We start from the raw sequence: 27,180 nt of genomic DNA on the forward strand, positions 1-27,180 counted from the left end.
CACAGCATGTAGTCGCTGGTGTGGCTGGACGCCCCTGCGGGGAGGGGAGCGTGCCAGACTGGAGAGAAGGGATGTAGAAACCATTCAGAAGTACCCTGTTTCCCCGAAAATAAGACCTAGCGTGATTGTCAGTGATGGCTGCAATATAAGCCCTTCCCCCCAAATAAGCCCTACCCTGTTTCCCCGAAAATAAGCCCTACCCTGAAAATAAGACCTACAAGGACTTTAACTAGGGATTATTTGGGGGGTAGGGCTTATATTGCAGCCATCACCGACAATCACGCTAGGTCTTATTTTCGGGGAAACAGGGTAGCAACTAAGCGGAAGACAACTGGGCGATCGATCGTTTGTGAGTGGCACATGGACTGTTAATGAAGAGAGTGAAAGCCCAGGGGAACGGTACTACCAGAGGCTGAGGGATGTTGGTACGCAAGTCAGTGAGACAGGTGGTGATGGCCTGTGACTTTGGGTTCAACAATATCCCGGGATTCCAATCAGTCAGGTGGGAGAAATTATTCAGAGTAATCGCTTCCTTAGCTCAACTTGGAAGTACTGTACAGACGGGAAGTAGTGGTCAAAAGGCGGCGGTAGAGCTCCGAGCACAAAAAGAGATACAGATTGTTCTAAAAAGGTCTACGGGTGATGAAGTTATTCAGAGTGACTCTTTACTACAACAGCCTATGTATTCTCTAGTAAATCTACCCAAGTCTATATGCAAAGAGTTATTCAGAGTGGCTCTTTGCTATTCACTTTCATTGTTCTCAAGGACCAGACTGCTCCCATCTTTCTAATGAAAAGTTATTTCAGAGTGACTTTTCATTATCCGCAATGTTCTAAGTCTTTGCATGAGAGGCAAAGGAAAGATTATGAAGCAACAAAAGAGCATCTCAGAAAACCCTTTTTCTATCCCAGTTCATGTTATACAAATGAAAGCAAGAGAGAAGTACAATATGAACTGTTTCTATTTCTATGGGCTGCTATGGGCTAGGTGGTAAATGTGATTTACGGATAGAACACACAAACAGCAGCTCCTACGGGGGTCATGCGCTACATATATATATATATATAAATGTTTGGGGGTTCCAAGTATTTTTTTAACAAAAAATATTGATTTTAACTTAAGAAAGAAGTGTCAGAAAAAGATTTAGACTTTAAGTGGTTAAACTTCCTGCATTTACTGACCGGATGCTTTCTTTTGACAGCTGAGTGAGCAGATAATCTCTCCACTTGTCTATATGAAAGAATCGGCAAACTCAGCAGGACAGATCGTCAGAGGGGGTGAATCGAGATCACGATTTTTTAACGATTAATTGTGCAGCTCTAATATACAGTACATACACAGCACAAGGCTGTGTTCATACTTCGAGACACTGCATTTCCTCTAAGCTCCACAAGGTGGTGATCTCACTTCTACTTAGACAGGAAGTGATGTCAGGTACAGACAGGAAGTTCTGGGTTAGAGGTGAGTCCAGAGGACGTAGAGAAGAGACATTGCTGGAGAAAAGGAGGTAAAAAGATCTTATTTTATATATACACCCAATAACCCCCGTCATGTCCGTCCTCTTCCTCCATAGTCACTGTGACATGTTTTATCTCCAGCAGATGATGATACACACATATATAGTGTGGAAACCTAGATTAACCCTTTCAGGGTCAGAACATTCCCCAACTTATGGGGCTGCGGCATTTTCTTCATTTTGGAGATAAATTCTAGTAATATGTTCCTTTAAACAAACAGCACTGACAATAAATAGACAAGACAATGACCATCCTGACCATACATGGCCTACAAAGGCCAATTATTACACCACACAGGCAGATTAACCCGTTCAGGATCAGAACGTTCCCCCAGTTATGGGGCCGGAACATTGTCTTCATTTTGGAGGTGTGTCACCTTTCACACCAATCACCTTCTCACCTCATCAGTCTTTACTAATGGATTATATGACTTTTATTAGTAGTGGGGGATGGGAGGATCGGAAGATGTATGTCTTTATTTTAGAAGATTCAAATTGGAAGAAAGAGGGAAAATTTCATTTGTAGAAAGAATGTCATATTGATCCAAGTCTCAGATATTCATTCACACCATTCCTCACCATGATCAGGTAGATGGGTAACAATCACTAATAGGATTTATACTCAAACATGTTTGTTAGAACAAATGTTTTATTATATATTCAGAGTGGAAACATCGGGGATGATAATATTGTTGTTAAATAAGAGTAAAAAGAGGAGGATGAGGAGTATGGTGTGATGAAGCAGCTTTCTAAAGGACATCATGATGGAGCAAACAAGTAACAGAAACCCACCAGAGAGATGTCCCCATCCTCTGTATTTCTGGGTTTCCTCAAAGGAAGATCACACCATCCCTCACCATCATCAGGTAGATGAGGAACAATTAGGAATAGTTATGACTTATACACAATCATGTTTGTTAGAATAAATGTTTTATTATATATTCAGAGTGGAAACCTTGAGGATTATAATAGTGTTATTAAAGAAGAGGACAAGGAATTTGGTGTAATGAAGGAGCTTTCAGATGGACACAAGGATATGATGGAGCCACCTAATAACATAAACCCACCAGAGAGATGTCCCCGTCCTCTGTATTCCCGGGATTCCACACAGGAAGGTTACACCATCCCTCACCATCATCAGGTAGATGATATGTAAACTTTTTTTTAAAAAGGCAATTTATTCTTAAAAATCTCTATGCAGTGGTAAATATAAATAACCAACTATATGGTTAGGGAGCAAAATCTCTAATCCACTCTGAGAATAACAGACAGAAGAGATATACTGTATGTACTATTGGAGGTTGAATCTGGTAAATATCATCAGACTTAGGGATGAGCCGAACACCCCCCTGTTCGGTTCGCACCAGAACTTGTGAACAGGCAAAAAATTTGTTCGAACACGCGAACCCTGTTAGAGTCTATGGGACACGAACATGAATAATCAAAAGTGCTCATTTTAAAGGCTTATATGCAAGTTATTGTCATAAAAAGTGTTTGGGGACCTGGTTCCTGCCCCAGGGGACATGGATCAATGCAAAAAAAAGTTTTAAAAACGGCCGTTTTTTCGGGAGCAGTGATTTTAATAATGCTTAAAGTCAAACAATAAAAGTGTAATATTCCTTTAAATTTCGTACCTGGGGGGTGTCTATAGTATGCCTGTAAAGGGGCGCATGTTTCCCGTATTTAGAACAGTCTGACAGCAAAACGACATTTCAAAGGAAAAAAAGTCATTTAAAACTACTCGTGGCTATTAATGAATTGCCGGTCCGACAATACACATAAAATTTTGATAAAAACGGCATCGGAATTCCCCACAGGGGAACCCCGAACCAAAATTTAAAAAAAAAAATGGCGTGGGGTCCCCCTCAAAATCTATACCAGATTCTTCAGGTCTGGTATGGATTTTAAGGGGAACCCCGCACCAAAATTAAAAATCTTATCCGAGCACGCAACCTGGCAGGCCGCAGGAAAAGAGGGGGGGACGAGAGAGCGTAGAGGCCCTTGTCCCCATGTTGATGGGGACAAGGGCCTCATCCCCACAACCCTTGCCCGGTGGTTGTGGGGGTCTGCAGGTGGGGGACTTATTGGAATCTGGAAGCCCCCTTTAACAAGGGGACCCCCAGATCCCGGCCTTCCCCCCTGTGTGAAATGGTGAGGGGGTACAAAAGTACCCCTACCATTTCACAAAAAACTGTTAAAAATGACAAGAGATAGTTTTTGACAATTCCTTTATTTAAATGCTTCTTCTTTCTTCTATCTTCTATCTCCCTTCGGTTTCTTCCTCCATCTTCTTCCTCTTCTGGTTCTTCCTCCGGTGTTCTTGTCCGGCATCTTCCTCCGCGGCGTCTTCTTCCCTTCTTCTCCTCGGGCCGCTCCGCATCCATGATGGCATGGAGGGAGGCTCCCACTGTGACGCTTCTCCTCTTCTGACGGTTCTTAAATAACGGGGGGAGGGCATCCGGTGACCCCACCCCCCTCTGACGCACGGGGACTTGACGGGGACTTCCCTGTGGCATTCCCTGTGACGTCAGGAGGGGGCGGGGTCACCCGTTACGTAACCCCGCGGAGGAAGATGCCGGACGAGAACACCAGAGGAAGAACCAGAAGAGGAAGAAGATGGAGGAAGAAACCGAAGGGAGATAGAAGAAAGAAGAAGCATTTAAATAAAGGAATTGTCAAAAACTCTCTTGTCATTTTTAACACTTTTGACACTTTTTTTTGTGAAATGGTAGAGGTACCCCTTACCATTTCACACAGGGGGGAGTGCCAGGAACTGGGGGTCCCCTTGTTAAAGAGGGCTTCCAGATTCCGATAAGCCCCCCCACCTGCAGACCCCCACAACCTTCGGGCAAGGGTTGTGGGGATGAGGCCCTTGTCCCCATCAACATGGGGACAAGGTGTTTTGGGGGGCTACCCCAAAGCACCCTCCCAATGTTGAGGGCATGTGGCCTAGTACGGTTCAGGAGGGGGGCGCTCTCTCATCCCCCCCTCTTTTCCTGCGGCCTGCCAGGTTGCGTGCTCGGATAAGGGTCTGGTATACATTTTTTTTTTAAATTTTGGCACGGGGTTCCCCTTAAAATCCATACCAGACCTGAAGGGTCTGGTATAGATTTTGAGGGGGACCCCCCACGTCATTTTTAAAAAAAAATTTGGTTCGGGGTTCCCCTGTGGGGAATTCCCATGCCGTTTTTATCAATGAATTTTTTTGTGTATTGTCGGACTGGCAATTCATTAATAGCCGCGAGTAGTTTTAAATTACTTTTTTTCCTTTGAAATGTCATTTTGCTGTCAGACTGTTCTAAACACAGGAAACATGCGCCCCTTTACAGGCATACTATAGACACCCCCCAGGTACGAAATTTAAAGGAATATTACACTTTTATTGTTTGACTTTAAGCATTATTAAAATCACTGCTCCAGAAAAAATGGGCTTTTTTAAAACTTTTTTTTGCATTGATACATGTCCCCTGGGGCAGGACCCGGGTCCCCCAACACTTTTTATGACAATACCATGCATATAAGCCTTTAAAATTAGCACTTTTGATTTCTCCCATAAATTTTAAAGGGTGTTCCGCGGCTTTCGAATTTGCCGCGAACACCCCAAATTGTTCGCTGTTCGGCGAACTGGCGAACAGCCGATGTTCGAGTTGAACATGAGTTCGACTCGAACTCGAAGCTCATCCCTAATCAGACTCAAATATCACATTTTTTAATTTAGATCCCTTTCACACTGGGGAGTATGTAATGTGCCCTGCTCCCACATAATGTGCCCTGCCCCCTGTAATGTTCCCCGCCTCCTTGTAATGTGCACTGTTCCCATGTGCCCTGCCCTCATGTAATATGCCCTGCCTCCTTTAAATGTGCCCTGCCCTCGCGTAATGTGCCCTGCCCTCACGTAATGTGCCCTGCCCTCACGTAATGTGCTCTGCCCTCATGTAATGTGCCCTGCCCTCACGTAATGTGCCCTGCCCTCACGTAATGTGCCCTGCCCTCACGTAATGTGCCCTGCCCTCACGTAATGTGCCCTGCCCTCACGTAATGTGCCCTGCCCCCATGTAATGTGCTCTGCCCTCACGTAATGTGCCCTGCCCTCACGTAATGTGCTCTGCCCTCACGTAATGTGCCCTGCCCCCATGTAATGTGCTCTGCCCCACGTAATGTACCCTGCCCTCATGTAATATGTCCTGCCTCCTTGAAATGTGTCCTGCTCCTACGTAATGTGTCCTGCCCTCATGTAATGTGCCCTGCTCCCATGTAATGTGTCCTGCTCCCACGTAATGTATCCAGCCCTTATGTTATGTACCCTGCTCCCATGTAATATGTCCTGCCTCCTTGAAATGTGCCCTGCTCCCACATAATGTTCCCTGCTCCTACGTAATGTGTCCTGCCCTCATGTAATGTGCCCTGCTCCCACGCAATGTGTCCTGCTCCCACGTAATGTGTCCTGCCCTCACCTAATGTACCCAGCCCTTATGTTATGTACCCTGCTCCCATGTAATATGTCCTGCCTCCTTGAAATGTGCCCTGCTCCCACATAATGTTCCCTGCTCCTACGTAATGTGTCCTGCCCTCATGTAATGTGCCCTGCTCCCACCCAATGTGTCCTGCCCTCATGTAATGTACCCTGCCCTCATGTAATGTGCCCTGCTCCCACGCAATGTGTCCTGCTCCCACGCAATGTGTCCTGCTCCCACGTAATGTGTCCTGCCCTCACCTAATGTACCCAGCCCTTATGTTATGTACCCTGCTCCCATGTAATATGTCCTGCCTCCTTGAAATGTGCCCTGCTCCCACATAATGTTCCCTGCTCCTACGTAATGTGTCCTGCCCTCATGTAATGTGCCCTGCTCCCACCCAATGTGTCCTGCTCCCACGTAATGTACCCTGCCCTCATGTAATGTGCCCTGCTCCCACGCAATGTGTCCTGCTCCCACGCAATGTGTCCTGCTCCCACGTAATGTGTCCTGCCCTCACCTAATGTACCCAGCCCTTATGTTATGTACCCTGCTCCCATGTAATATGTCCTGCCTCCTTGAAATGTGCCCTGCTCCCACATAATGTTCCCTGCTCCTACGTAATGTGTCCTGCCCTCACCTAATGTACCCAGCCCTTATGTTATGTACCCTGCTCCCATGTAATATGTCCTGCCTCCTTGAAATGTGCCCTGCTCCCACATAATGTTCCCTGCTCCTACGTAATGTGTCCTGCCCTCATGTAATGTACCCTGCTCCCATGTAATATGTCCTGCCTCCTACGTAATGTGTCCTGCTCCCACTTAATGTGCCCTGCTCCCACTTAATGTGCCCTGCTCCCACGTAATGTGGCTTGCCTCCATGTAAAAGTTTACTTTAAATGTAATAGTAATGCTTTCTATTACCTCCAGTCTATCAGCCTCCACCTTCTCTGGGTTCAGATGCTGATCTTCCCTGCACAGTCTTTAAAGTATTTTTTTTTTAAACAACAAACATGTTATACTTGCCTGCTCTGTGTAATGGTTTTGCACAGAGCAGCCCCGATTCTTCTCTTCTGGGGTCCCCCACCGATGCTTCTGGCTCCTCCTGCCTTTAGAGTGCCCCAAAAGCAAGCTGCAACTTACTGACACCACGGGCGGCACAGTGGTGTAGTGGGTAGCACTCTAGCCTAGCAGTAAAAAGGGTTGCTGGTTCGAATCCCAGCCATGACACTACCTGCCTGGAGTTTGCATGTTCTCCCTGTGCCTGCGTGGTATTACTCCAGTTTCCTCCCACACTCCAAAGACATGCTGGTAGGTTAATTGGCTTCTGTCCAAAATTGGCCCTAGTATATGAATGTGAGTTGGAGACCCTGGATTGTGGGCTCCTTGAGGGTAGGGACCGATGTGAGTGTGCGATGTATGTGTGGAGCGCTGCGTAAATTGACGGTGCTATATGGGTTCCCTAAATAAATAATATATAATAGAGAAGTATCTTAATGAGACACAATGTACAGGAATAGGGACAATTGTAGACACGCACCCACACTCACTCAGGTTGAACTGGATGAACTGGTGTTTTTATTCAACCTTACCAACTATGTAACTATGTATGGATGGTGTACTGAGTTGTATGTGTGCTGAACTGTATTTCCTGATATGTAAACAAATAATGCATTCTGTATGCAGGCCAACTAATCGGCTGGCCGATTAATCGATTATGAAAATAGTTGACAACTATTTTCATAATCGATTCGTTGTCGATTAGTTGTTTCAGCCCTAGTATCATTAGGATCTGTACATTATCTGCATTGTTACAATTGATGCAATTTGTATTATATATTCAGAGTGGAAACCTGAGTGGTTCTAAAGTTGAGGTTAATGAAGAGATAAAAGAGGAGGATGATTTGGATGGGGTGATGGAGGAGTCGGAGCTTCCAAAAGAACACAAAGATCTGTACCAGGACACCATGGTGGAGTCATCCAGCTACAGAAACCCACCAGAGAGATGTCCCCGTCCTCTGTATTCCTGGGATTCCACACAGGAAGGTCACACCATCCCCCACCATCATCAGGTAGATGAGGAACAATCACTGGTAGTTATACATTATACACAAGCATGTGTGTTACAATAAATGTTTTATAATATATTGCAGATTGGAAATCTCGGGGATGATAATATTTTTGTCAAAGAAGAGTTTAAAGATGAGGAGTATGGGGTTATGGAGGTGTTTTCAGAAGCACACAAGGATATTATGGAGCTGCCTAGTGACAGAAACCCATCAGAGAGATGTCCTCGTCCTCTGTACTCCCGGGATTCCACACAGGAAGGTCACACCATCCCTCACTGTTACAAGGTTGGTGGGACGGAGAATCTAGAACATACACTTACAGTGACAATGTGTGGATTTTTTATGTGATCTCACAATATTAAAGCTCTTATTTTACAGATAATATTCTCTCCCATTTTCTTGGTTTAGAGTGGAGATCCAATTGATATAGAATTTGAGCTTAAAACAGAAGAAGAAGAGACGTATGTGAGGGATGATCAGCAGTCTATGGAGGAGGATGGAATAACGGGGACATTTATAGAGGAGGACACTCCTACAGAGATCAGCACAGGTGGGTCATTAACACTAAATACATTCCTTCACCTATACTGCTCACTGATTGGTCCAGAATAGGGCAGGGACTGGGTGATATCAGCCTGTAATCCCCTGGTCACTTTCCTGAGCTGTGTTCCCCGTCCTGTATTCCTGTATTTCTCTCAGATAATCTTCCTTCTCTGTGCTGCAGACACAATTTATGTATCTAGACTGGATTTATGGAGATTCTGGGGTTCAGCAGGCAGCAAAATGTTGACTCTCACTATAGGCATTGCTCAACCTAGGTACCAGTGTCATGTGTCTTGGGTCTTCTGCCCCATGCCAGGGTATAGCAGGATCTCTATCTTTGTAATTCTTCTGGGGCCACTTGCTCTGTTTTCTTTCCTTGCTGTTCCTGGGTGGAGGGATATGTCTGTATAGTCTCAGACCCAAGTCACTGAGTGCAGTCTCAGGAGATGGGAGGCAGCGGTGTGGGACCTCTGCAACTTGTCTCCAGTAAACATTTAATCCACCACTGATTACCGAATACCAATATTATGAATCCTGACTCTTACATTATATAATTTATATTACATACTCCTGACCCTGCACTATATACTCTATGTTGTACATTACATATTTCTGGCTTCTCTCTTCCCTCTACTATATATATATATATATATATATATATATATATATATATATATATACACATTTCCTACCAGCTGGACATTTTATATCTGATGATTTGATTGGAGCACAGACTTTTACATGTTGATAATAATGTGATAACATCCTTCAACTTCGGGACCCTAAACAGAAAGAGATGATGAGGGAGGAGTCAATAATCCAATGATGGTGGTCTTCAGGATCAGTCCAGTCTTCATCTTGGTTGTTCTCCCCCCATCCTCACTCTCTGACCTCTGGTGGGGCTCAGCCCCGCTGTTATTCATGACTAAATCATGGACTAAATAAGGAAGTGCAGGACTTCTTGTGTTGGGAAGATGGCAATGAGTGATAGAGGGGGTGGGGACACTCGTCCTATAATCCCCTCATCACTGTCACTCCTATAAAAGACAGTTCTCGTTGTTTCCTCACTCTCTGACTAAGGTCCATGAATAAAGAAATGAACTGGTAGGAGATCAGAGGACCCATTTACTAGTTACCTTGAGGGGGGAATTGTAAGATCCTCAGAGACAAAGCTGCCTGATGTGGGCGGAGTCCTGGTTTAGGGAAACCAATCTGCTCATGTCTAGTAATAATCTTTGTATTTCTATTTTAGTAGATGGACGGGAGATGAGGAAAACCTCAGAGGATTGTCTCACTTTGTCTCCAGACTGTAAAGTAGAAGATGAGGACATCACACAGTATAGTCCAGGAGAAAACCCGACTACCTCAAATGTCCATCCGGCACCACACAGTGTAGATGGACCATCGTATTCCTGTTATCCTGAGGAACCTCAGACTGTGCGGGACGGTGCCGGACCATCGTATTCCTCTTATCCTGAGGAACCTCAGACTGTGCGGGACGGTGCCGGACCATCGTATTCCTCTTATCCTGAGGAACCTCAGACTGTGCGGGACGGTGCCGGACCATCGTATTCCTCTTATCCTGAGGAACCTCAGACTGTGAGGGACAGTGCCGGACCATCGTATTCCTCTTATCCTGAGGAACCTCAGACTGTGAGGGACGGTGCCGTCCTTCCAACAGATAAGAGGTTTTCCTGTACTGAGTGCGGGAAGCGTTTCAATTCTAAGTCTAGTCTTAATATGCATAAAAAATTTCATACAGGTGAGAAGCTACATTCCTGTTCTGAGTGCGGGAAATGTTTTTCAGCTAAGTCGCATCTTGATACACATCAGAGGTTGCACACGGGTGAGAAGCCACATTCCTGTCCTAAGTGCGGGAAATGTTTTTCAAATAAGTCGAATTTTCTCAAACATCAGAGGTCGCACACGGGTGAGAAGCCATATACCTGTCCTGAGTGCGGGAAATGTTTTTCAGCTAAGTCGCATCTTGATACACATCAGAGGTCTCACACGGGTGAGAAGCCGTATTCATGTTCTGAGTGTGGGAAATGTTTTGTACAGAAATCAGAACTTGTCAGACATCAGAGGTCTCACACGGGTGAGAAGCCGTATTCCTGTCCTGAGTGCGGGAAATGTTTTGTAGAGAAATCAGAACTTGTCAGACATCAGATGTCTCACACGGTTGAGAAGCGGTATTCCTGTCCTGAGTGTGGGAAATGTTTTGTACAGAAATCAGAACTTGTCAGACATCAGAGGTCTCACACTGGTGAGAAGCCGTATTCCTGTTCTGAGTGCGGGAAATGTTTTCCAGATAAGTCCAGTCTTTCCTATCATCAGAAATCACACATGGCTGAGAAGCCGTATTCCTGTCCTGAGTGCGGGAAATGTTTTTTAGTCAAGTCGCTTCTTCTCAGACATCAGAGGTCACACACGGGTGAGAAGCCGTATTCCTGTCCTGAGTGTGGGAAATGTTTTGTACAGAAATACGAACTTGTTATACATCAGAGGTCTCACACGGGGGAGAAGCCGTATTCCTGTCCTGAGTGCGGGAAATGTTTTTCAGATAAGTCGAATTTTCTCAGACATCAGAGGTCGCACACGGGTGAGAAGCCGTATTCCTGTCCTGAGTGTGGGAAATGTTTTGTACAGAAATCAGAACTTGTCAGACATCAGAGATCTCACCCTGGTGAGAAGCCGTATCCCTGTTCTGAGTGCGGGAAATGTTTTCCAGATAAGTACAGTCTTTCCTATCATCAGAAATCACACATGGCTGAGAATCTGTATTCCTGTCCTGAGTGCGGGAAATGTTTTTTAGTCAAGTCGCTTCTTCTCAGACATCAGAGGTCACACACAGGTGAGAAGCCGTATTCCTGTCCTGAGTGTGGGAAATGTTTTGTACAGAAATCAGAACTTCTCAGACATCAGAGGTCTCACACGGGGGAGAAGCCGTATTCCTGTTCTGTGTGTGGGAAATGTTTTTCACAGAAGCAGTATCTTGACACACATCAGAGGTCGCACACGGGGGAGAAGCCGTATTCCTGTCCTGAGTGCAGGAAATGTTTTTCACAGAAGTCCAATCTTTCCAGACATCAGAGGTCTCACACGAGGGAGAAGTCACCTTCCTGTCCTGAGTGAGGGAATTGTTCCTCACTGAAGTCCTGTCTTCCTTTACATCAGGGGGTCCCACACAACCCTTGAGGTGTATTAGTGCCTTGAGTGCGGGAAATGTCTTGTATATGAATGTTGCTGGACATGTGGGGAAGAAGCACACCCTGATATACACCTCAGATATACTCCATGGCTGATCTTCATCATGTAAGAAACAGTTGATAAGGAGATCAGAGATCACCAAAGACATGGATGAAGTGTTGTACCGTGTTGGCCATTGATAGCAGGAGAAAAATAAAAATGGAGTCATTACCTCTCATTGGTACATTTTGTAGTGTAAACTTTATTTTTTCTATTGATTGAACTAGATGGACTTGTGTCTTTTTTCAACCAGACTATCTATATGTAATAAACATTTACAGGTCTAGCTTAAAAAAAATTGTTGACCAAGTGTGACGAGCATTCGCCGTACTATGACAAATTCTGGTCGTATTTTATTTCATAAAGTGATTTCCTAAGATCATTGGCTCCATCTAGTGGCCATAATGTGGAATTTTAGGTAGTTCAGGAGAGATACCTCATTATGGCCACTAGATGGGGCTGACAGTCATAGGAAATCACTTTGTTAACTCCTTCACACCTAAGGGTAAAACAAATGTTAATGCCTAAGCACAATTTAGCAACTTTGACATGTGTTAGTAAAACTGTACATATCATCACAACTACTTTGTGCCTCCTGGAGGATTATACCGCGTTTGTTTCAGGACAAATTGGGCTTTCATTTGGTGGTAAATGGTGATTGATGTCTCCTGATTTTTTATTATCAAAGGAGAACTGGTCCAAAATAGTAAAAAAAAAAAAAAACACCTTTTTTAAATGTAGCTGTATATTTCTTGTTACAACCATAACCTTCCACCAAAGAACAACCCCAAATAAATTCTCCTGCTCCTGACGATTGCAGTGATACCACATACACTATATTACCAAAAGTATTGGGACACCTGCCTTTACACGCACATGAACTTTAATGGCATCCCAGTCTTAGTCCGTAGGGTTCAATATTGAGTTGGCCCACCCTTTGCAACTATAACAGCTTCAACTCTTCTGGGAAGGCTGTCCACAAGGTTTTGGAGTGTGTCTATGGGAGTGTTTGACCATTCTTCCAGAAGAGCATTTGTGAGGTCAGGCACTGATGTTGGATGAGAAGACCTGGCTCGCAGTTTCCGCTCTAATTCATCCCAAAGGTGTTCTGTTGGGTTGAGGTCAGGACTCTGTGAAGGCCATTCAAGTATCTCCACCCCAAACGCGCTCATCCACACTATATTGCCAAAAGTATTGGGCCACCCCTCCAAATCTTGGTGTGGGGTTGTTTTTCAGGGGTTGGGTTTGGCCCCTTAGTTCCAGTGAAGGTAAATCTTAAAGCGTCAGCATACCAAGACATTTTGGACAATTTCATGCTCCCAACTTTGTGGGAACAGTTTGGGGATGGCCCCTTCCTGTTCCAACATGACTGCACACCAGTGCACAAAGCAAGGTCCATAAAGACATGGATGAGTGAGTTTGGGGTGCAGGAACTTTACTGACCTGCACAGAGTCCTGACCTAAACACGATAGAACATCTTAGGGATGAATTAGAGTGGAGACTGCTAGGCAGGCTTTCTCATCCACCATCAGTGCCTGACCTCACAGATGTGCTTTTGGAAGAGTGGTCAAACATTCCCATAGACACACTCCTAAACTTTCACCTTGACTGGGTGAAGCTGTTCTAGCTGCACAGAATGGGCCAACTCAATATAGAACCCTACGGACCTGGGGTGGGCTGGGCCGGGGGGCAGGATGGAAAGTTTCCCCCCAGGAAACGGCCGCTTTTCCTGCAGCTGTCGCTGCCATTTTTTCTTGTGCAGGAAGTTGACAGATTGTTGTAGTTCGGGCCGTGCTCAAGTTCCTGGTGGCAGTGGGTGGGGAGAAACTGAGCAACGGCGAGCAGCAGCCAGAAACTACAACTCCCAGAGACTGTAGACATACCAAGTCTCTCGCATTTGGCTGCGGGCTCCTGGACACCCGCGAGCGCTGGACGATCTACCGGCTGAGCCAGTCATTCAGCCACAGACAAAAAACAGCACAGCCCGAGCAGCCAAATGGAGTACAGCCGATTGGACTGCTCTCTGTGGCCAGAGGAGGGGGCGGGATGGGAGCCTGGAGCGCTCCGTTGGTGGACACTAAGGCTGCTCTGGTGGACACTGATGAGGTAGTACTAATAGGCTGAACTGGTGGGCACTGATATGCTTCACTGGTGGACACAATAATGAGGTGGCACTGGTAGGCACTATTGAGGAGGCACTGAAGGACACTGATTGACACTGATGAGGTGGTACGAATAGACACTAGGGTTGCCACTCTTTCTTCAAGCCAAACCTGAACACTTTAGCGGCGCACAGTACATTTTTTTTGTTTTAGTATACACTATAGGATTGTAACAGACCTGGGATACCTTTGGGCACTCTAAAGAGAAAAGTAATGCGGCGCACCTAGTGCCCCCTTATCCTTCTGTCAAGCCCTGTTCCAAGCCATATTCCTGTCTGAACAATGTGTCTGGGTTTCAGATGGACTGAAACCCGGACACATGATTCAAAACCCGGACTAACCGGATGAATCCCGGACAGGTGGCAACCCTAATAGACACTGATCAGGCTGCATTTAATTGGCACTGGTAAGGCTGCGTTGCAAAGTGTCACCTCCCTGAAATTAGTTTTTGCAGGTTGGGATGTCTGTGACTGGCTCAGGCTGCAACTTGAAGTTTTTAGAGAGAAAGTCACAGAGAGAGAAGAATAAATAACTGACTGAAAGGAGCTTACTTTTCTACTACAAGTCCTGGAGTCCTTGGACTGGAGGCAGGCAGAGACCGGGGCGTGGCTGTCTGCAACTTGAAGTTATCATCACCCTAAGGTGAGAGATCCTGACACCCCCAGCTGACCCTCATATCCCACCCCCCCATACACCCCATTTACCCTGTCCCAGTGCCCTGCCCACCCAGTAACCTCAAAATAGGAAATAGCCCTCAACACTGTCTGGGTTTTCAGGTCCTGTGCTGGCCATGGCCTGTGGGTCCTTCTTGCCATGGCCTCTGGGTCCTGCTGGGAGCTGGCCATGGCTTGTGGATCCTACTGGCCATGGCTTATGGGTCCTGCTGGCTATGGCCTGTGGGTCCTACTGGCCATGGCTTGTGGGTCCTTCTGGTCATGGCCTGTGGGTCCTTCTGGCCATGGCCTGTGGGTCCTTCTGGGAGCTGGCTGCTGGCATGTGAGTCCTGCTGGCCTGTGGGTCGGTGGTTTGATGGGCCACTTGACTGGACTTGCCCCCCAGGCCTAAGGCTGCCAGCCCTCCCCTGCCACAGACAAAGATTGGGGTGCCATATAAGTTCATGTGCGTGTAAAGGCAGGTGTCCCAATACTTTTGGCAATGAAGTGTATAAGGATATACAGTACATACATACATAGCACAAGGTCATGCTCACACTACGAGGCATTTCTCAGGGCTGCAAATCCTCTGAGCTCCACAAGGTGGTGATCTCACTTCTACCCAGGCACATCTCTATGGAAGGCAGGAAGTGATGTCACATACAGACAGGAAGTTCCGGGTGAGAGGTGAGTGGGGAGTACATAGAGAGGAGACATTGTTCCCATCCTCCAGATTCACCTAGTCAATTCTGGGGATGGGAACTAGCTTGCTCAATGTGAACTGGCTAGTTCCCATCCCACAAAATAACCTTTTTGCACCCTAATGGTCAGTTCTAGGCATGAGCTTCGTGTTCGACTCGAACATCGTGTGTTCGGTCGTCCGCCGAATTACGAACAATATGGGCCGTTCGCGCCAAATTCGAGTGCCGCGTCATGGCCCATAATTCACTGCGGCATCGCAGTTCATTGCTGGCTGATGATTGGCCAAGCATGCACTATGACCCGCATGCTTGGCCAATCACAGCGCCGTCTGAACAGAGCCGTAATTGGCCAAAGCCAAGGAGGCTTTGGCCAATTATGGCTCAGGGGGTTTAGTACACGCCCCACACTATATAAGGCCGCCTGCACGGCGGCCCTGTGTAGTGTGTTCCGTCGTTCAGAGATAGAGAGAGAGAGACAGACAGTGTAATTTGATTTAAGTTAGATAGAGTAGGCAGGTCGAGTCAGTTAGCTGCAGTTACAGTGTATTGTGTATATATATGCATCCCAGGTGTTGTATATATCTATATATACACTGTATTCAGTTTAGCTAGATCCTGTTCTTTTCTTCCTAACATACTGACAGGCAGGTGTTTTTACAGTATTTCCAGCTACTGTACTGTGTACCCTGCACAGTCTGACCTACAGTATAGCAACCTGCCGCCAGGTGCTTGTGTAGGCTCATTGAAGTATTTCCAGCTTCTGTACTGTGTACCCTGCACAGTCTGACCTACAGTATAGCAACCTGCAGCCAGGTTCTTGTGTAGGCTCATTAAAGTATTTCCAGCTACTGTACTGTGTACCCTGCACAGTCTGACCTACAGTATAGCAACCTGCAGCCAGGTGCTTGTGTAGGCTCATTGAAGTATTTCCAGCTACTGTATACCATGCACAGTCTGACCTACAGTATAGCAACCTGCAGCCAGGTGCTTGTGTAGGCTCATTGAAGCATTTCCAGCTACTGTACTGTGAACCCTGCACAGTGCTGACCTACAGTATAGCAACCTGCAGCCAGGTGCTTGTGTAGGCTCATTAAAGTATTTCCAGCTACTGTACTGTTTACCCTGCACAGTCTGACATATAGTATAGCAACCTGCAGCCAGGTGCTTGTGTGGGCTCATTGAAGTATTTCCAGCTACTGTACTGTGTACCCTGCACAGTCTCACCTACAGTAAAGCAACCTGCAGCCAGGTGCTTGTGTAGGCTCATTGAGGTATTTCCAGCTACTGTACTGTGTATCCTGCACAGTCTGACCTACAGTATAGCAACCTGCAGCCAGGTGCTTGTGTAGGCTCATTGAAGTATTTCCAGCTACTGTACTGTGTACCCTGCACAGTCTGACCTACAGTATAGCAACCTGCAGCCAGGTGCTTGTGTAGGCTCATTGAAGTATTTCCAGCTACTGTACTGTGTACCCTGCACAGTGCTGAGCTACAGTATAGCAACCTGCAGCCAGGTGCTTGTGTAGGCTCATTAAAGTATTTCCAGCTACTGTACTGTGTACCCTGCACAGTCTCATCTACAGTAAAGCTACCTGCAGCGAGGTGCTTGTGTAGGCTCTTGACGTATTTCCAGTTACTGTACTGTGTACCCTGCACATTTGCACCTACAGTATAGCTACCTGAAGACAAGTGCAGGTGTTAATATACTATTAATACTACAGGCAGGCACTGGGATATATATATCCCAGTTTTGTGCAGCTCACTGCAGGCCAATAGTATTTATGGAAGGCCAACGAGGAGAGGCAGACAGTCACAAGCCAATAAAAGAAGGCAAGCAGGCTCTGTCTAGAGGCAACAGTGCTGGTCGTGGACACGGTGCATCCTCATCAGCACATGGCCGTGGGACACGCTTGGCCTTTTATTCGGCAGCTAGCTGTGTTGAGCTGCAACATGTGGAAGACTTGGTCAAGGGGATGACCAAGCCGTCCTCATCCTCTCTCACCCAGGCTCAGGGTACTTTATCTGGCAAAGCAGCTGCCAACGCGGCCTCTTCCCTTGGCTCAATGGCATCAGTGACTCCTTCCCTAGCCCCACCATGTCCTCCTGAGAAGTCCCTCGAACTGTTTGACCGCAGTGTTGGGTACATGCTCCAGGAGGATGCCCAGCATTTTGAAGGCTCTGATGATGATACTGAGCTAGATGAAGGCAGTAACGTTAGCACGGACAGAGGGGGTGCCCAAGAAGGACAGCAATCTGGCAGTCATGTTCCCCCTGCTGCAGCATACTGCCAGGTTTGCTCCAGTGATGAGGAGGGAGGGGATGATGAGGTCACTGACTCAACGTGGGTGCCTGATAGGAGAGAGGAGGAGGCACTTCTCCAACGAGGCAGGATGCCCTCCAGGGGCCAGCCTAAGGGCAGCACACTGACTGCATCACACTTCAGAGCTCTGCATGTGCAGGGCGCTGCTGTCTCTGCACATTATTCCAAAAGTTCTTTGGTGTGGGCCTTTTTTGAGATGAGTGCATCAGATCGCACCGCTGCTATTTGCAATATATGTCTCAAGCGTATCTCACGTGGCCAAAACATCTCCCGCTTGGGCACAACATGCTTGACCAGACATATGTTGACCTGCCATGCAGTTCATTGGCAAGCGTACCTAAAAGACCCACACCAAAGAACAAAGAGTACCTCTCCTTGCTCCTCATCAGGTGGGATCTCCAACCCCACTATACCTTCAGTCCTCTCTGAGACCTGCACTGAGAGGAATGAAGGTGTAGAATTAGTTGTGTCACAGCCAAATACTTGCAGGCAATCTGCTATCAGTACACCGACATCAGATTGTACCAGGCAAATTGCCCCAGCTGCTGCACCGCAGAAAGAAGTTTGATCCCAGCCATCCACATGCCCAGCGGTTGAATGCTAGCTTGGCAAAATTGCTAGCACTTCAACTGCTACCTTTTCAGTTGGTAGACTCTGCCCTCTTCCGTTTGTGGAATGTGCGATTCCTCAGTGGCAGGTTCCCAAACGCCACTTTTTCTCACGGAAGGCCGTTCCGGCTCTCTACCGGCATGTGGAAGGCATTGTCTTGGCCTCGCTGGACAGGGCGGTCAGCGGTAAGGTGCATAGGTCCAGCAGGCATGGACAGGGACGTTACCTAAGTTTCACGGTGCATTGGGTGACTCTGCTGGCAGCTGGGAAGGATGCAGGACAAGGTGCAGTAGTGTTGGAGGTTGTTCCACCACCACGCCTCCAAAATGCCACTACTGGTGATTCTGAGCCACCTCTCACCTCCACCCCCTCCTCTTCTTCTTCCTCCATGGCCTCTTCCTCTGCTTTGTCCTCAGAACCAGCGGTGCTCCGTAGGCATTCAAGGGGCTACGCAAGTACGCAGACCAAAAGATGCCATGCGGTGCTTGAGCTGGTGTGCCTGGGGGACAGGAGCCACACTGGGGCAGAGGTTCTGTCAGCTCTGCAGGGGCAGGCTCAGAGGTGGTTGACGCCACGCCAACTTAAGGCAGGAATGGTGGTTTGCGACAATGGCACCAACCTCCTCTCCGCCCTCCGACAGGGACAAATGACCCATGTGCCCTGTTTGGCTCACGTCCTTAACTTGGTGGTGCAGCGGTTCTTGGGCAGGTACCCGGGCACAGGATGTCCTGAGGCAGGCCAGGATAGTCTGTGTGCATTTCCGCCGGTCATATAATGCCAGTGCTCGGCTGACGGACCTCCAAAAGGAATTTAACCTGCCCAAGAACCTCCTAATCTGTGACATGCCCACCAGGTGGAACTCAATGTTGGCCATGCAGCAGAGGGCCATCAATGAGTACCTGTGCGACTATGGCACCAGGACAGGGTCAGGGGAGCTTGTTTTTTTTCCCCACGCCAGTGGGCCACGATCAGGGATGCATGCACTGTCCTGTCACCATTTGAGGAGGCCACAAAGATGGTGAGCAGTGACAGTGCATGCATCAGTGATACTGTCCCTCTTGTCCTCCTGTTGGAGCACACGCTGCGTGGAATAATGGACAGGGCACTTGAGGCAGAACAGAGGCAGGAAGAGGAGGACTTCCTTACCTCTCAAGGCCCCCTTTATCCAGACAGTGTTCCTGCGTGCCCGACGATCACACAGGAAGAGGAGGAGGAGGATTGTGTGAGCATGGAGGTGGAGCCTGGCACTCAGCATCAACAGCAGTCTTCAAGGGATCATTTACAGTCTAAAGAAACCCATGGACTTGTACGTGGCTGGGGATCATGCCGTCCTTAGTGACCCAGAGGACTCTGGACCGAATGCCTCAGCAAACCTATGCTGCATGGCCTCCCTGATCCTGCAAAGCCTGCGGAAGGATCCTCATATTCGTGGTATCAAGGGGAGGGATGATTACTGGCTGGCAACCCTCCTTGATCCACGTTACAAGGCTAAGGTTGCAGACCTTATCTTGCCGTCGCAGAGGGAGCAGAGGATGAAACATCTTTGGGAGGCCTTGCAGAAAGGTTTGTGCAACGCGTTTCCAGAGCCTGGGAGGTTACAATTTCCTGGTCCTCCTGGACAACTTGTTGCTGAGGCTTCGGTCAGTCACAGAAGGAGAAGTGGAGAAGGTGGCCGTCTGACTGATGCGTTCAGACAATTTTTTAGTCCGCAGCCTCAAGGTCTGATCGGTTCCAGCAACCATCGCCAGTGTCTGATTCACATGGTGCAGGATTACCTAGGGGCAAGATCAGACTTGGACACCTTTCCCACCGAAAATCCTCTGGGTTACTGGGTCTTGAGAATGGATCACTGGCCAGAGCTTGCACTGTGTGTAATTGAGCTACTGGCCTGTTCTGCATCCAGCGTTCTTTCAGAATGCACATTCAGTGCTGCTGGAGGCTTTGTAACGGATCACAGGGTGCGCCTGTCCACCAAATCGGTCGATCGGCTGATCTTCATAAAAATGAATCGGTCTTGGATCACCAGCTACCAAGCACCTGATGCTGATGTAACCGATTGATTTTTTTTAAATGTGAGATCCCTTCAAGACTGCCTATGCTGATGCTGAGTGACTATCCTGTTATGCTGAGTGACAATCCTCTTCCTCCTCAATTTTCATGCTGATAGCTTGTAAGAACATTTTTGGTTCTGGGCACCGCCACCAGTGGCCAAGGCCCAATTTTTCAGCCCCTGTTTAACAGGGGCGTGTAATTACAATTTTTGATGCAATACTTTGCAGCAGGGCTCGTTCCTGCACTCCAATTAGAGTATCTGTGAGGGGTTGCAGTGTTGTGGCACCAGCACCAGTGCCCAAGGCCCACATTTTCAGCCTCTGTTTAACAGGGGCGTATAATTACAATTTTTGATGCAATACTTTGCAGCAGGGCTCATTCCTGAGCTCCAACTATAGCATCTGTGAGGGGTTGCAGTGTTGTGGCACCAGTGCTTAAGGCCCAATTTTTCTGCCCCTGTTCAACAGGGACATGTAATTACAATTCTTGATCTAATATTTCACAACAGGGCCTGTTTTTGCGCCCACCAAGAGTAACTGTGAGGACTTACAGTGTTGTGGCACCAGCACCACCACCACCAAAGGCCCAATTTTTCTGCCCTTGTTCAACAGGTGCATGTAATTACAATTCTTGATCTAATATTTCACAGCAGGGCCCATTCCTGCGCCCACCAAGAGTAACTGTGAGGTCTTACAGTGTTGTGGCAACACCAACACCTAAGACCCCAATTTCTGCAGAGTATATAGGGCAGGCCCCTTCTTTCAAACATCCAACTTACAAATGACTCCTACTTGCAAATGGAAGGAGACAACAGGAAGTGAGATGAAATCTACCCCTAGGAAGGGAAATTCTCTCCTGTAAGAGTTAATATGGGAAAAACGTGTCTCCTCTCCACTGATGCTTTATCACCAATCCTTGTTTCACTAAAAACCCCAAATTGTCAAAAAACATTTGTCATTGGGACAGAAAGTGAGGTAAAATCTTCTGAAGAGGAGCGCAGACAGCAAAACAAATGTCACAGGGGTGATAACCCTTCCCTATGTTTTCCAAAAAGCTTAAAATAGATTTTTTGGCTGGAGCTAAACACGTTAAAAATGTACCAGTTCAAAATTACAAACAGATTCTACTTAACAACAAACCTTCAGTCTCTGTCTTGTTTGCACTGTCTGTATACTGCTGTTCAGAGTATATAGGGCCTGGGGGCCCCACGCCTTTCCTTTTTTTAATTTGGGTGCGGGGTTCCCCTTAGTATCCATACAAGACCCAAAGGGCCTGGTAATGGATGGGGGGTACCCATGCCTTTTGTTTTACTGATTTTCATCCATATTGCCGAGACCCGACATTACATTAAAGCCGCAAGCAGTTTTAAATGACTTTTATTCCTTTACAAATGTCATTTTGTGCAGGGACTGTTCTAAGCACGGGAAACACACACCACTTTACAGGCATACTATGGACACCCCCCAGGCATGATATTTAAAGGAATATTTCACTTTTATTTTTTCACTTTAAGCATCATTAAAATCACTGCTCCCGAAAAAACGGCCATTTTTAAAACTTTTTTTTGCATTGATACATGTCCCCTGGGGCAGGACCCGGGTCCCCAAACCCTTTTTAGGACAATACCATGCATATTAGCCTTTAAAATTAGCACTTTTCATTTAGAACGTTCGAGTCCCATAGACTTTATTGGGGTTCTAACTTTCGGTCCGTTCGCAGGTTCTGGTGCGAACCGAACCAGGGGTATTTCGGCTCATCCCTATTGTCTAGCAACAAAGCTGTTACCATCAAGCCAGCGGACAATGAGCAATACGTTGCCATGTGCAACCGAATTTTAAAAAATCAAGATTGGTACCGTCGTATCATGGTGAACATAGTGGAAAATATAACAATGAGTTTTATACTCTAGTAGATCAGTCCTTTTCAAATGGGACAGTTACAAAAACTACATGTGAATTTATAAGAACCAGTTTTCCCATTGTTCCCACCTTTTATGCTCTCCAGATGGTCCACAAGGACCTAAAAAATCCTCCAGGAAGGCCCATCATTTCCGGGCGTGGTGCGAAAATGCAAGTGGATTAGTTGACGAATTCCTCAGACCCCATGTAGCTTTCCTTAAATCATACGTGAGGGATACCATCCATTTCCTCCGCATTATAGATAATCTTGATTTTCCAGATACGGCTCACTTTGTTACTATCAATGTGGAGGCACTCTATAACTTGATACCTCATGATCGAGGACTCTCTGCTATTAGCCATGTTCTCCACAGTATGGGGAGGTGAAACACATTGAGTTCATTCTCTCCATGCTTGAGTTCATTCTCTGTCACAATGTTTTTACATTCAATGGCTCCCACTACCTCCAGGTGCAGGGGGTAGCGATGGGGACCTGTTGTGCTCCATCGTATGCAAACCTGTACCTGGGGGAGTGGGAGCATACTTTTCTATCCGATGAGGATCTCTCGATATATACGGACCACATTTTCGAGTGGCACCGATATATCGATGATATTTTTTTATTCTATGGGATGGATCCTTGGAACTTATAGAGAAATGCATGGAGAGAATGAACAGAAGCGATTTCAACCTTTCTTTTACAATGTCACACAGTATGGACCGTATAGCCTTTTTGGATGTCGAGATTTGCAGAGGGGAGGATGGCTCCCTCTGCATTAGCCTGTTTAGGAAGTCTACTGCAGACAACACCATACTGCATGCCTCCAGCTTTCATCCTTCACCTTTAGTGAATTTGATTCCGTTCAGTCAATATCTCAGAATACGGCGCAACTGTTCTGATGATGTGGTGTTTAGGCTGGAGGCAGACAAGCTCCGTGACAGGCTGCTGTGGAGGGGATATTCCCGCACATGTCTGAAAGAGGCATATAAGCAGGCTAACTTGCGTGACAGACATGACATTTTGCACTTGCAAAAAACAGCAAGTCAAGAAAATCCTCTTCGGATTGTCACTAAATTCTTTAATCAGCATATGGAAATTAGAAAGATTGTCAATAAATATTGGCATATTTTGACAAAGGATCCAATAATAGGACATTTAGTCCCTAATACTCCCATGTTTACCTTGTAAAAGGGCTACCTCCATTCGAGATAGGCTTGTGAGAAGTGAGTTTAACCACTTGCTGCCCGCCCACCATCATATGACGGCGGGACGGTGCAGCTGTTATCCTGGGCCGCCGTCATATGATGGCGATGCCTTCCAGGATCCCTAGGGGGCGCTCGCCCGCCGCGTCACTCGGGTCCTGGTGCGCGTGCCCGGCGGCCGCAATGGACGCCGGGCACCCGCGATTGCCCGGTAACCGAGCAGGACCGTGGATCTGTGTAAACACACAGATCCACGTCCTGTCAGATGGGAGGAGACCGATGGTGTGTTCCTTGTACAGAGAAACACCGATCGGTCTCCTCCCCTTGTGAGTCCCCTCCCCCCACAGTTAGAATCACTCCTTAGGAACACATTTAACCCTACAGCGCCCCCTCCTGCTTAACCCCTTCATTGCCAGTCACATCTATACAGTAATCAGTGCATTTTTATAGCACGGATCGCTGTATAACTGTGAATGGTCCAAAAAATGTGTCAAAATTGTCCGACGTGTCCGCCACAATATCGCAGTCACAATAAAAATCGCAGATCGCCGCCATTACTAGTAAAAAAAAAAAAATAATAATAAAAATGCTATAAATCTATCCGCTATTTTGTAGACGTTATAACTTTTGCGCAAACCAATAAATATACGCTTATTGCGATATTTTTTACCAAAAATATGTAGAAGAATACGTATCAGAATAAACTGAGGAAAAAATTTGTTTAAAAAAAAAATTGGATATTTATTATAGCAAAAAGTAAAAAATATAGTGTTTTTTTCAAACTTGTCACTCTTGTTTTGTTTATAGCGCAAGAAATAAAAACCGCAGGGGTGATCAAATACCACCAAAAGAAAGCTCTATTAGTGGGGAAAAAATGATAAAAATTTCATTTGGGTACAGTGTAGTATGACCGCGCAATTGTTATTCAAAATGTGACAGCGCTGAAAGCTGAAAATTGGCTTGGGCAGAAAGGGAGTGAAAATGCCCTGTATGGAAGTGGTTAAGGACAAATCCGTAAAAGAGCATTGAAAGTACAAGGGCACGTTCATGTGCGTGTTGTGTAGGTATTGTAAGTATATGTATACGGCCAAAGGGATCACCCTACCCCAATGGTGATCTCTTTAGGCCAAAGCATTTCGCTAACTGTAAAATGACCGGAGTGATCTATCTGCTCCTCTGCGACTGTGGATGCTTCTATGTGGGAAAGACCAAGCTCCAGTTCTGGCACAGGGCACATAGACACATTAGGAGTATTCAGTTGGTCGATCTTGAGCTGCCATTGGGTCGACATACTAGTATAGTCCACAATGGCAATTTTCCTAAGATAAAATTTCTTATTTTGGACACCCTGCTTCCAGAGGGGGGGACTGGAACAAGTCCCTTCTACAACTTGAACTCAGGTGGATGTATGCTTTAAGGGCGACACAACCTCCAGGTTTAAACGAGGCAGTTTGCTATAGACCCTTTTTAGAGGGCTTTGCCTCGGGTGGCATGGAAAGGTAGCAGGTCTTCATTTGTTTGGATGGTTTCCCTGTTCCTTCCCCTGCCTCCCAGGTATTTGTCCTTTCTGGGACCAATGTATGGCTTTTTCCTGCCTATTTGATTAATGCTCACCATCCATGGATTATGTATATATTTTTTATAACTTCTATGTTACATAATAAATTCCTGTTTTAATGGCTACCCTCGTTCATCTTTCAATGTATTGATTTGTTTATTTGCATTTTCTGACTTTGTAGCACGCTTCGGAAGCACCAGTGGCCCTGGGACCTGATATCTTGCCTGAAATTCAATGTATCATTACTTATACTGTTTTTTTTTTAAATATATTTATATTTATGTATCTTTACTACATTTGCCAACTACATTTCCCATACTGCACTTGGCTTCTACAGTGATTGGGCCGCCCCGACGCGGCCAATGCCCGGTTCATTGTGGCATTTTCAGACGGACGGATTGGCTGGTAATCACCAGCCAACTGCCATCTCCGTCCGTCTCTTGTCTCCCCTTTGTGCGGTTGCTACGCCAAGGGGGATGACTAGGTCGTGTCGACGGGGGGGGCGTGGGGGTCCCCGTTCCGTCTCGCATGCACAGTGACATCACTCGCGTGCGCAGCATGGCGGGGGCGTGCTCGCGCCTCCCGGGAGGCTGATATAGACGGTGTCCACCTGTGCTGATTGCACCTGGCTGATACGAATCGCTGGGGGCGTCAGCCAATAACATAAGCACACTATTAAAATAGAGGGTCATTGTGTGTGGACAGGTAATACAACCTGCTCACATAAGACCTCTTCAGGAGACACAAGCTGCCCATGGGCCTCAGCTGGTCCTTTTTCATGCTCCATGTGCGTTGAGCCCTCATGATAATTATTTTGGGCTTATTACTATAGTATTTTACATACTGGGCTTCCAAAGGGCGATGGCGGTCTCCTGTGGCCACTGTATTGATTCTGATACTGCTTTTAATTTTATGGAGTGCGCTATAAGCATCTGATTTTTGCAATTGTAAGTTATGTATTTGACAGTTTTCTGCAATACCATACCATTTATTGATGATAGGGCATCTGACTGTACTTACCTTATAGAGTTACTATATCCTCTCCACCCCTGAGGAAGGAGTATCCCTTGTAAACTCCGAAACATGTCGGGTGAAGGATCTTATTCAATCATCATCCATTTTGACTACTTGCGATATCAGTTATGGTTGATATGTACACTCCATGATACATGTTTTTATCTTTGCATTTTCTAAAATAAATATATGAATATCTTTCTACTTTTGATTGACTTCTACTTAAGTGTCGCTAAAGTCCTATCCAAGGGGAACTCCTCTCTCTGTATGTCTTCTGTCTGTGGCCAGGGGAGGGGGCGGAGCCTAGAGCACTCCGCTTGTGGACATTGAGGCTGCGCTGGTGGACACTTATGAGGTGGCACTAATAGGCTGAACTGGTGGGCACTGATTGGCTGCACTGATGGACACTAATGAGGTGGCACTGATGAGGTGGCACAGGTAGTCTGCACTGGTAGGCACTGTTGAGGTGGCACTGAAAGACACTGATAGGCTGCACTGGTAGGCACTGATGAGGTGGTACGAATGGACACTGATAGGCTGCATTTAATTTGCACTGGTAAGGCAGGCAGAAACAGGGCGTGGCTGTCTGCAACTTGAAGTTATCACCCCCCCTCCCCCCAGGAGGCTGAGTTGCCATTGGCATCGCTGAGGTGAGAGACCCTGACACCCCCAGCTGAATCCCATCCCTCCCCATACACCCCATTTACCCTGCCCTAGTGCCCTGCCCTCCCAGTAACCTCAAAATAGGAAATAGCCCTCAACACTGTCTGGTTGTCAGGTCCTGTGCTGGCCATGGCCTGTGGGTCCTTCTGGCCATGGCCTCTGGGTCCTGCTGGGAGCTGGCCATGGCTTGTGGGTCCTGCTGACCATGGCATGTGGGTCCTGCTGGAAGCTGGCTGTGGCCTGTGGGTCCTTCTAGGAGCTGGCATGTGGCTCAATGGGTCACTTGACTGGACTTGCCCCCCAGACCTAAGGGTGCCAGCCCTCCCCTGCCACGGACTAAGACTGGGGTGCCATTAAAGTTCATGTGCGTGTAAAGGCAGGCGTCCCAATACTTTTGGCACTGTAGAGTATAAGGATATACAGTACATACATACACAGCACACGCTACGACACGTTACCTGGGGCTGCAAATCCTCTGAGCTCCACAAGGTGGTGATCTCACTTCTACCCAGGCA

General features: G+C 46.8%; 2 protein-coding genes across 2 annotated transcripts in view; one reads left to right on the top strand and one right to left on the bottom strand.

Moving 5' to 3' along the window:
- LOC141105440 (uncharacterized) overlaps window positions 1-12,009 on the top strand; it is a 91,835-nt gene extending 79,826 nt beyond the window's left edge. Inside the window, 6 exon segments of the mRNA XM_073595295.1 lie at window positions 2,260-2,383; window positions 2,464-2,658; window positions 7,815-8,042; window positions 8,124-8,324; window positions 8,448-8,589; window positions 9,835-12,009. Coding sequence (XP_073451396.1) covers window positions 2,260-2,383; window positions 2,464-2,658; window positions 7,815-8,042; window positions 8,124-8,324; window positions 8,448-8,589; window positions 9,835-11,717 — 2,773 coding nt within the window. The 3' untranslated portion in view covers window positions 11,718-12,009.
- Window positions 1-27,180, bottom strand: part of LOC141106783 (uncharacterized) — a 258,502-nt gene that overhangs the window by 133,006 nt on the left and 98,316 nt on the right.

Source organism: Aquarana catesbeiana, linkage group LG08, assembly GCF_042186555.1.
Source record: "Aquarana catesbeiana isolate 2022-GZ linkage group LG08, ASM4218655v1, whole genome shotgun sequence".
Taxonomy (NCBI): domain Eukaryota; kingdom Metazoa; phylum Chordata; class Amphibia; order Anura; family Ranidae; genus Aquarana; species Aquarana catesbeiana.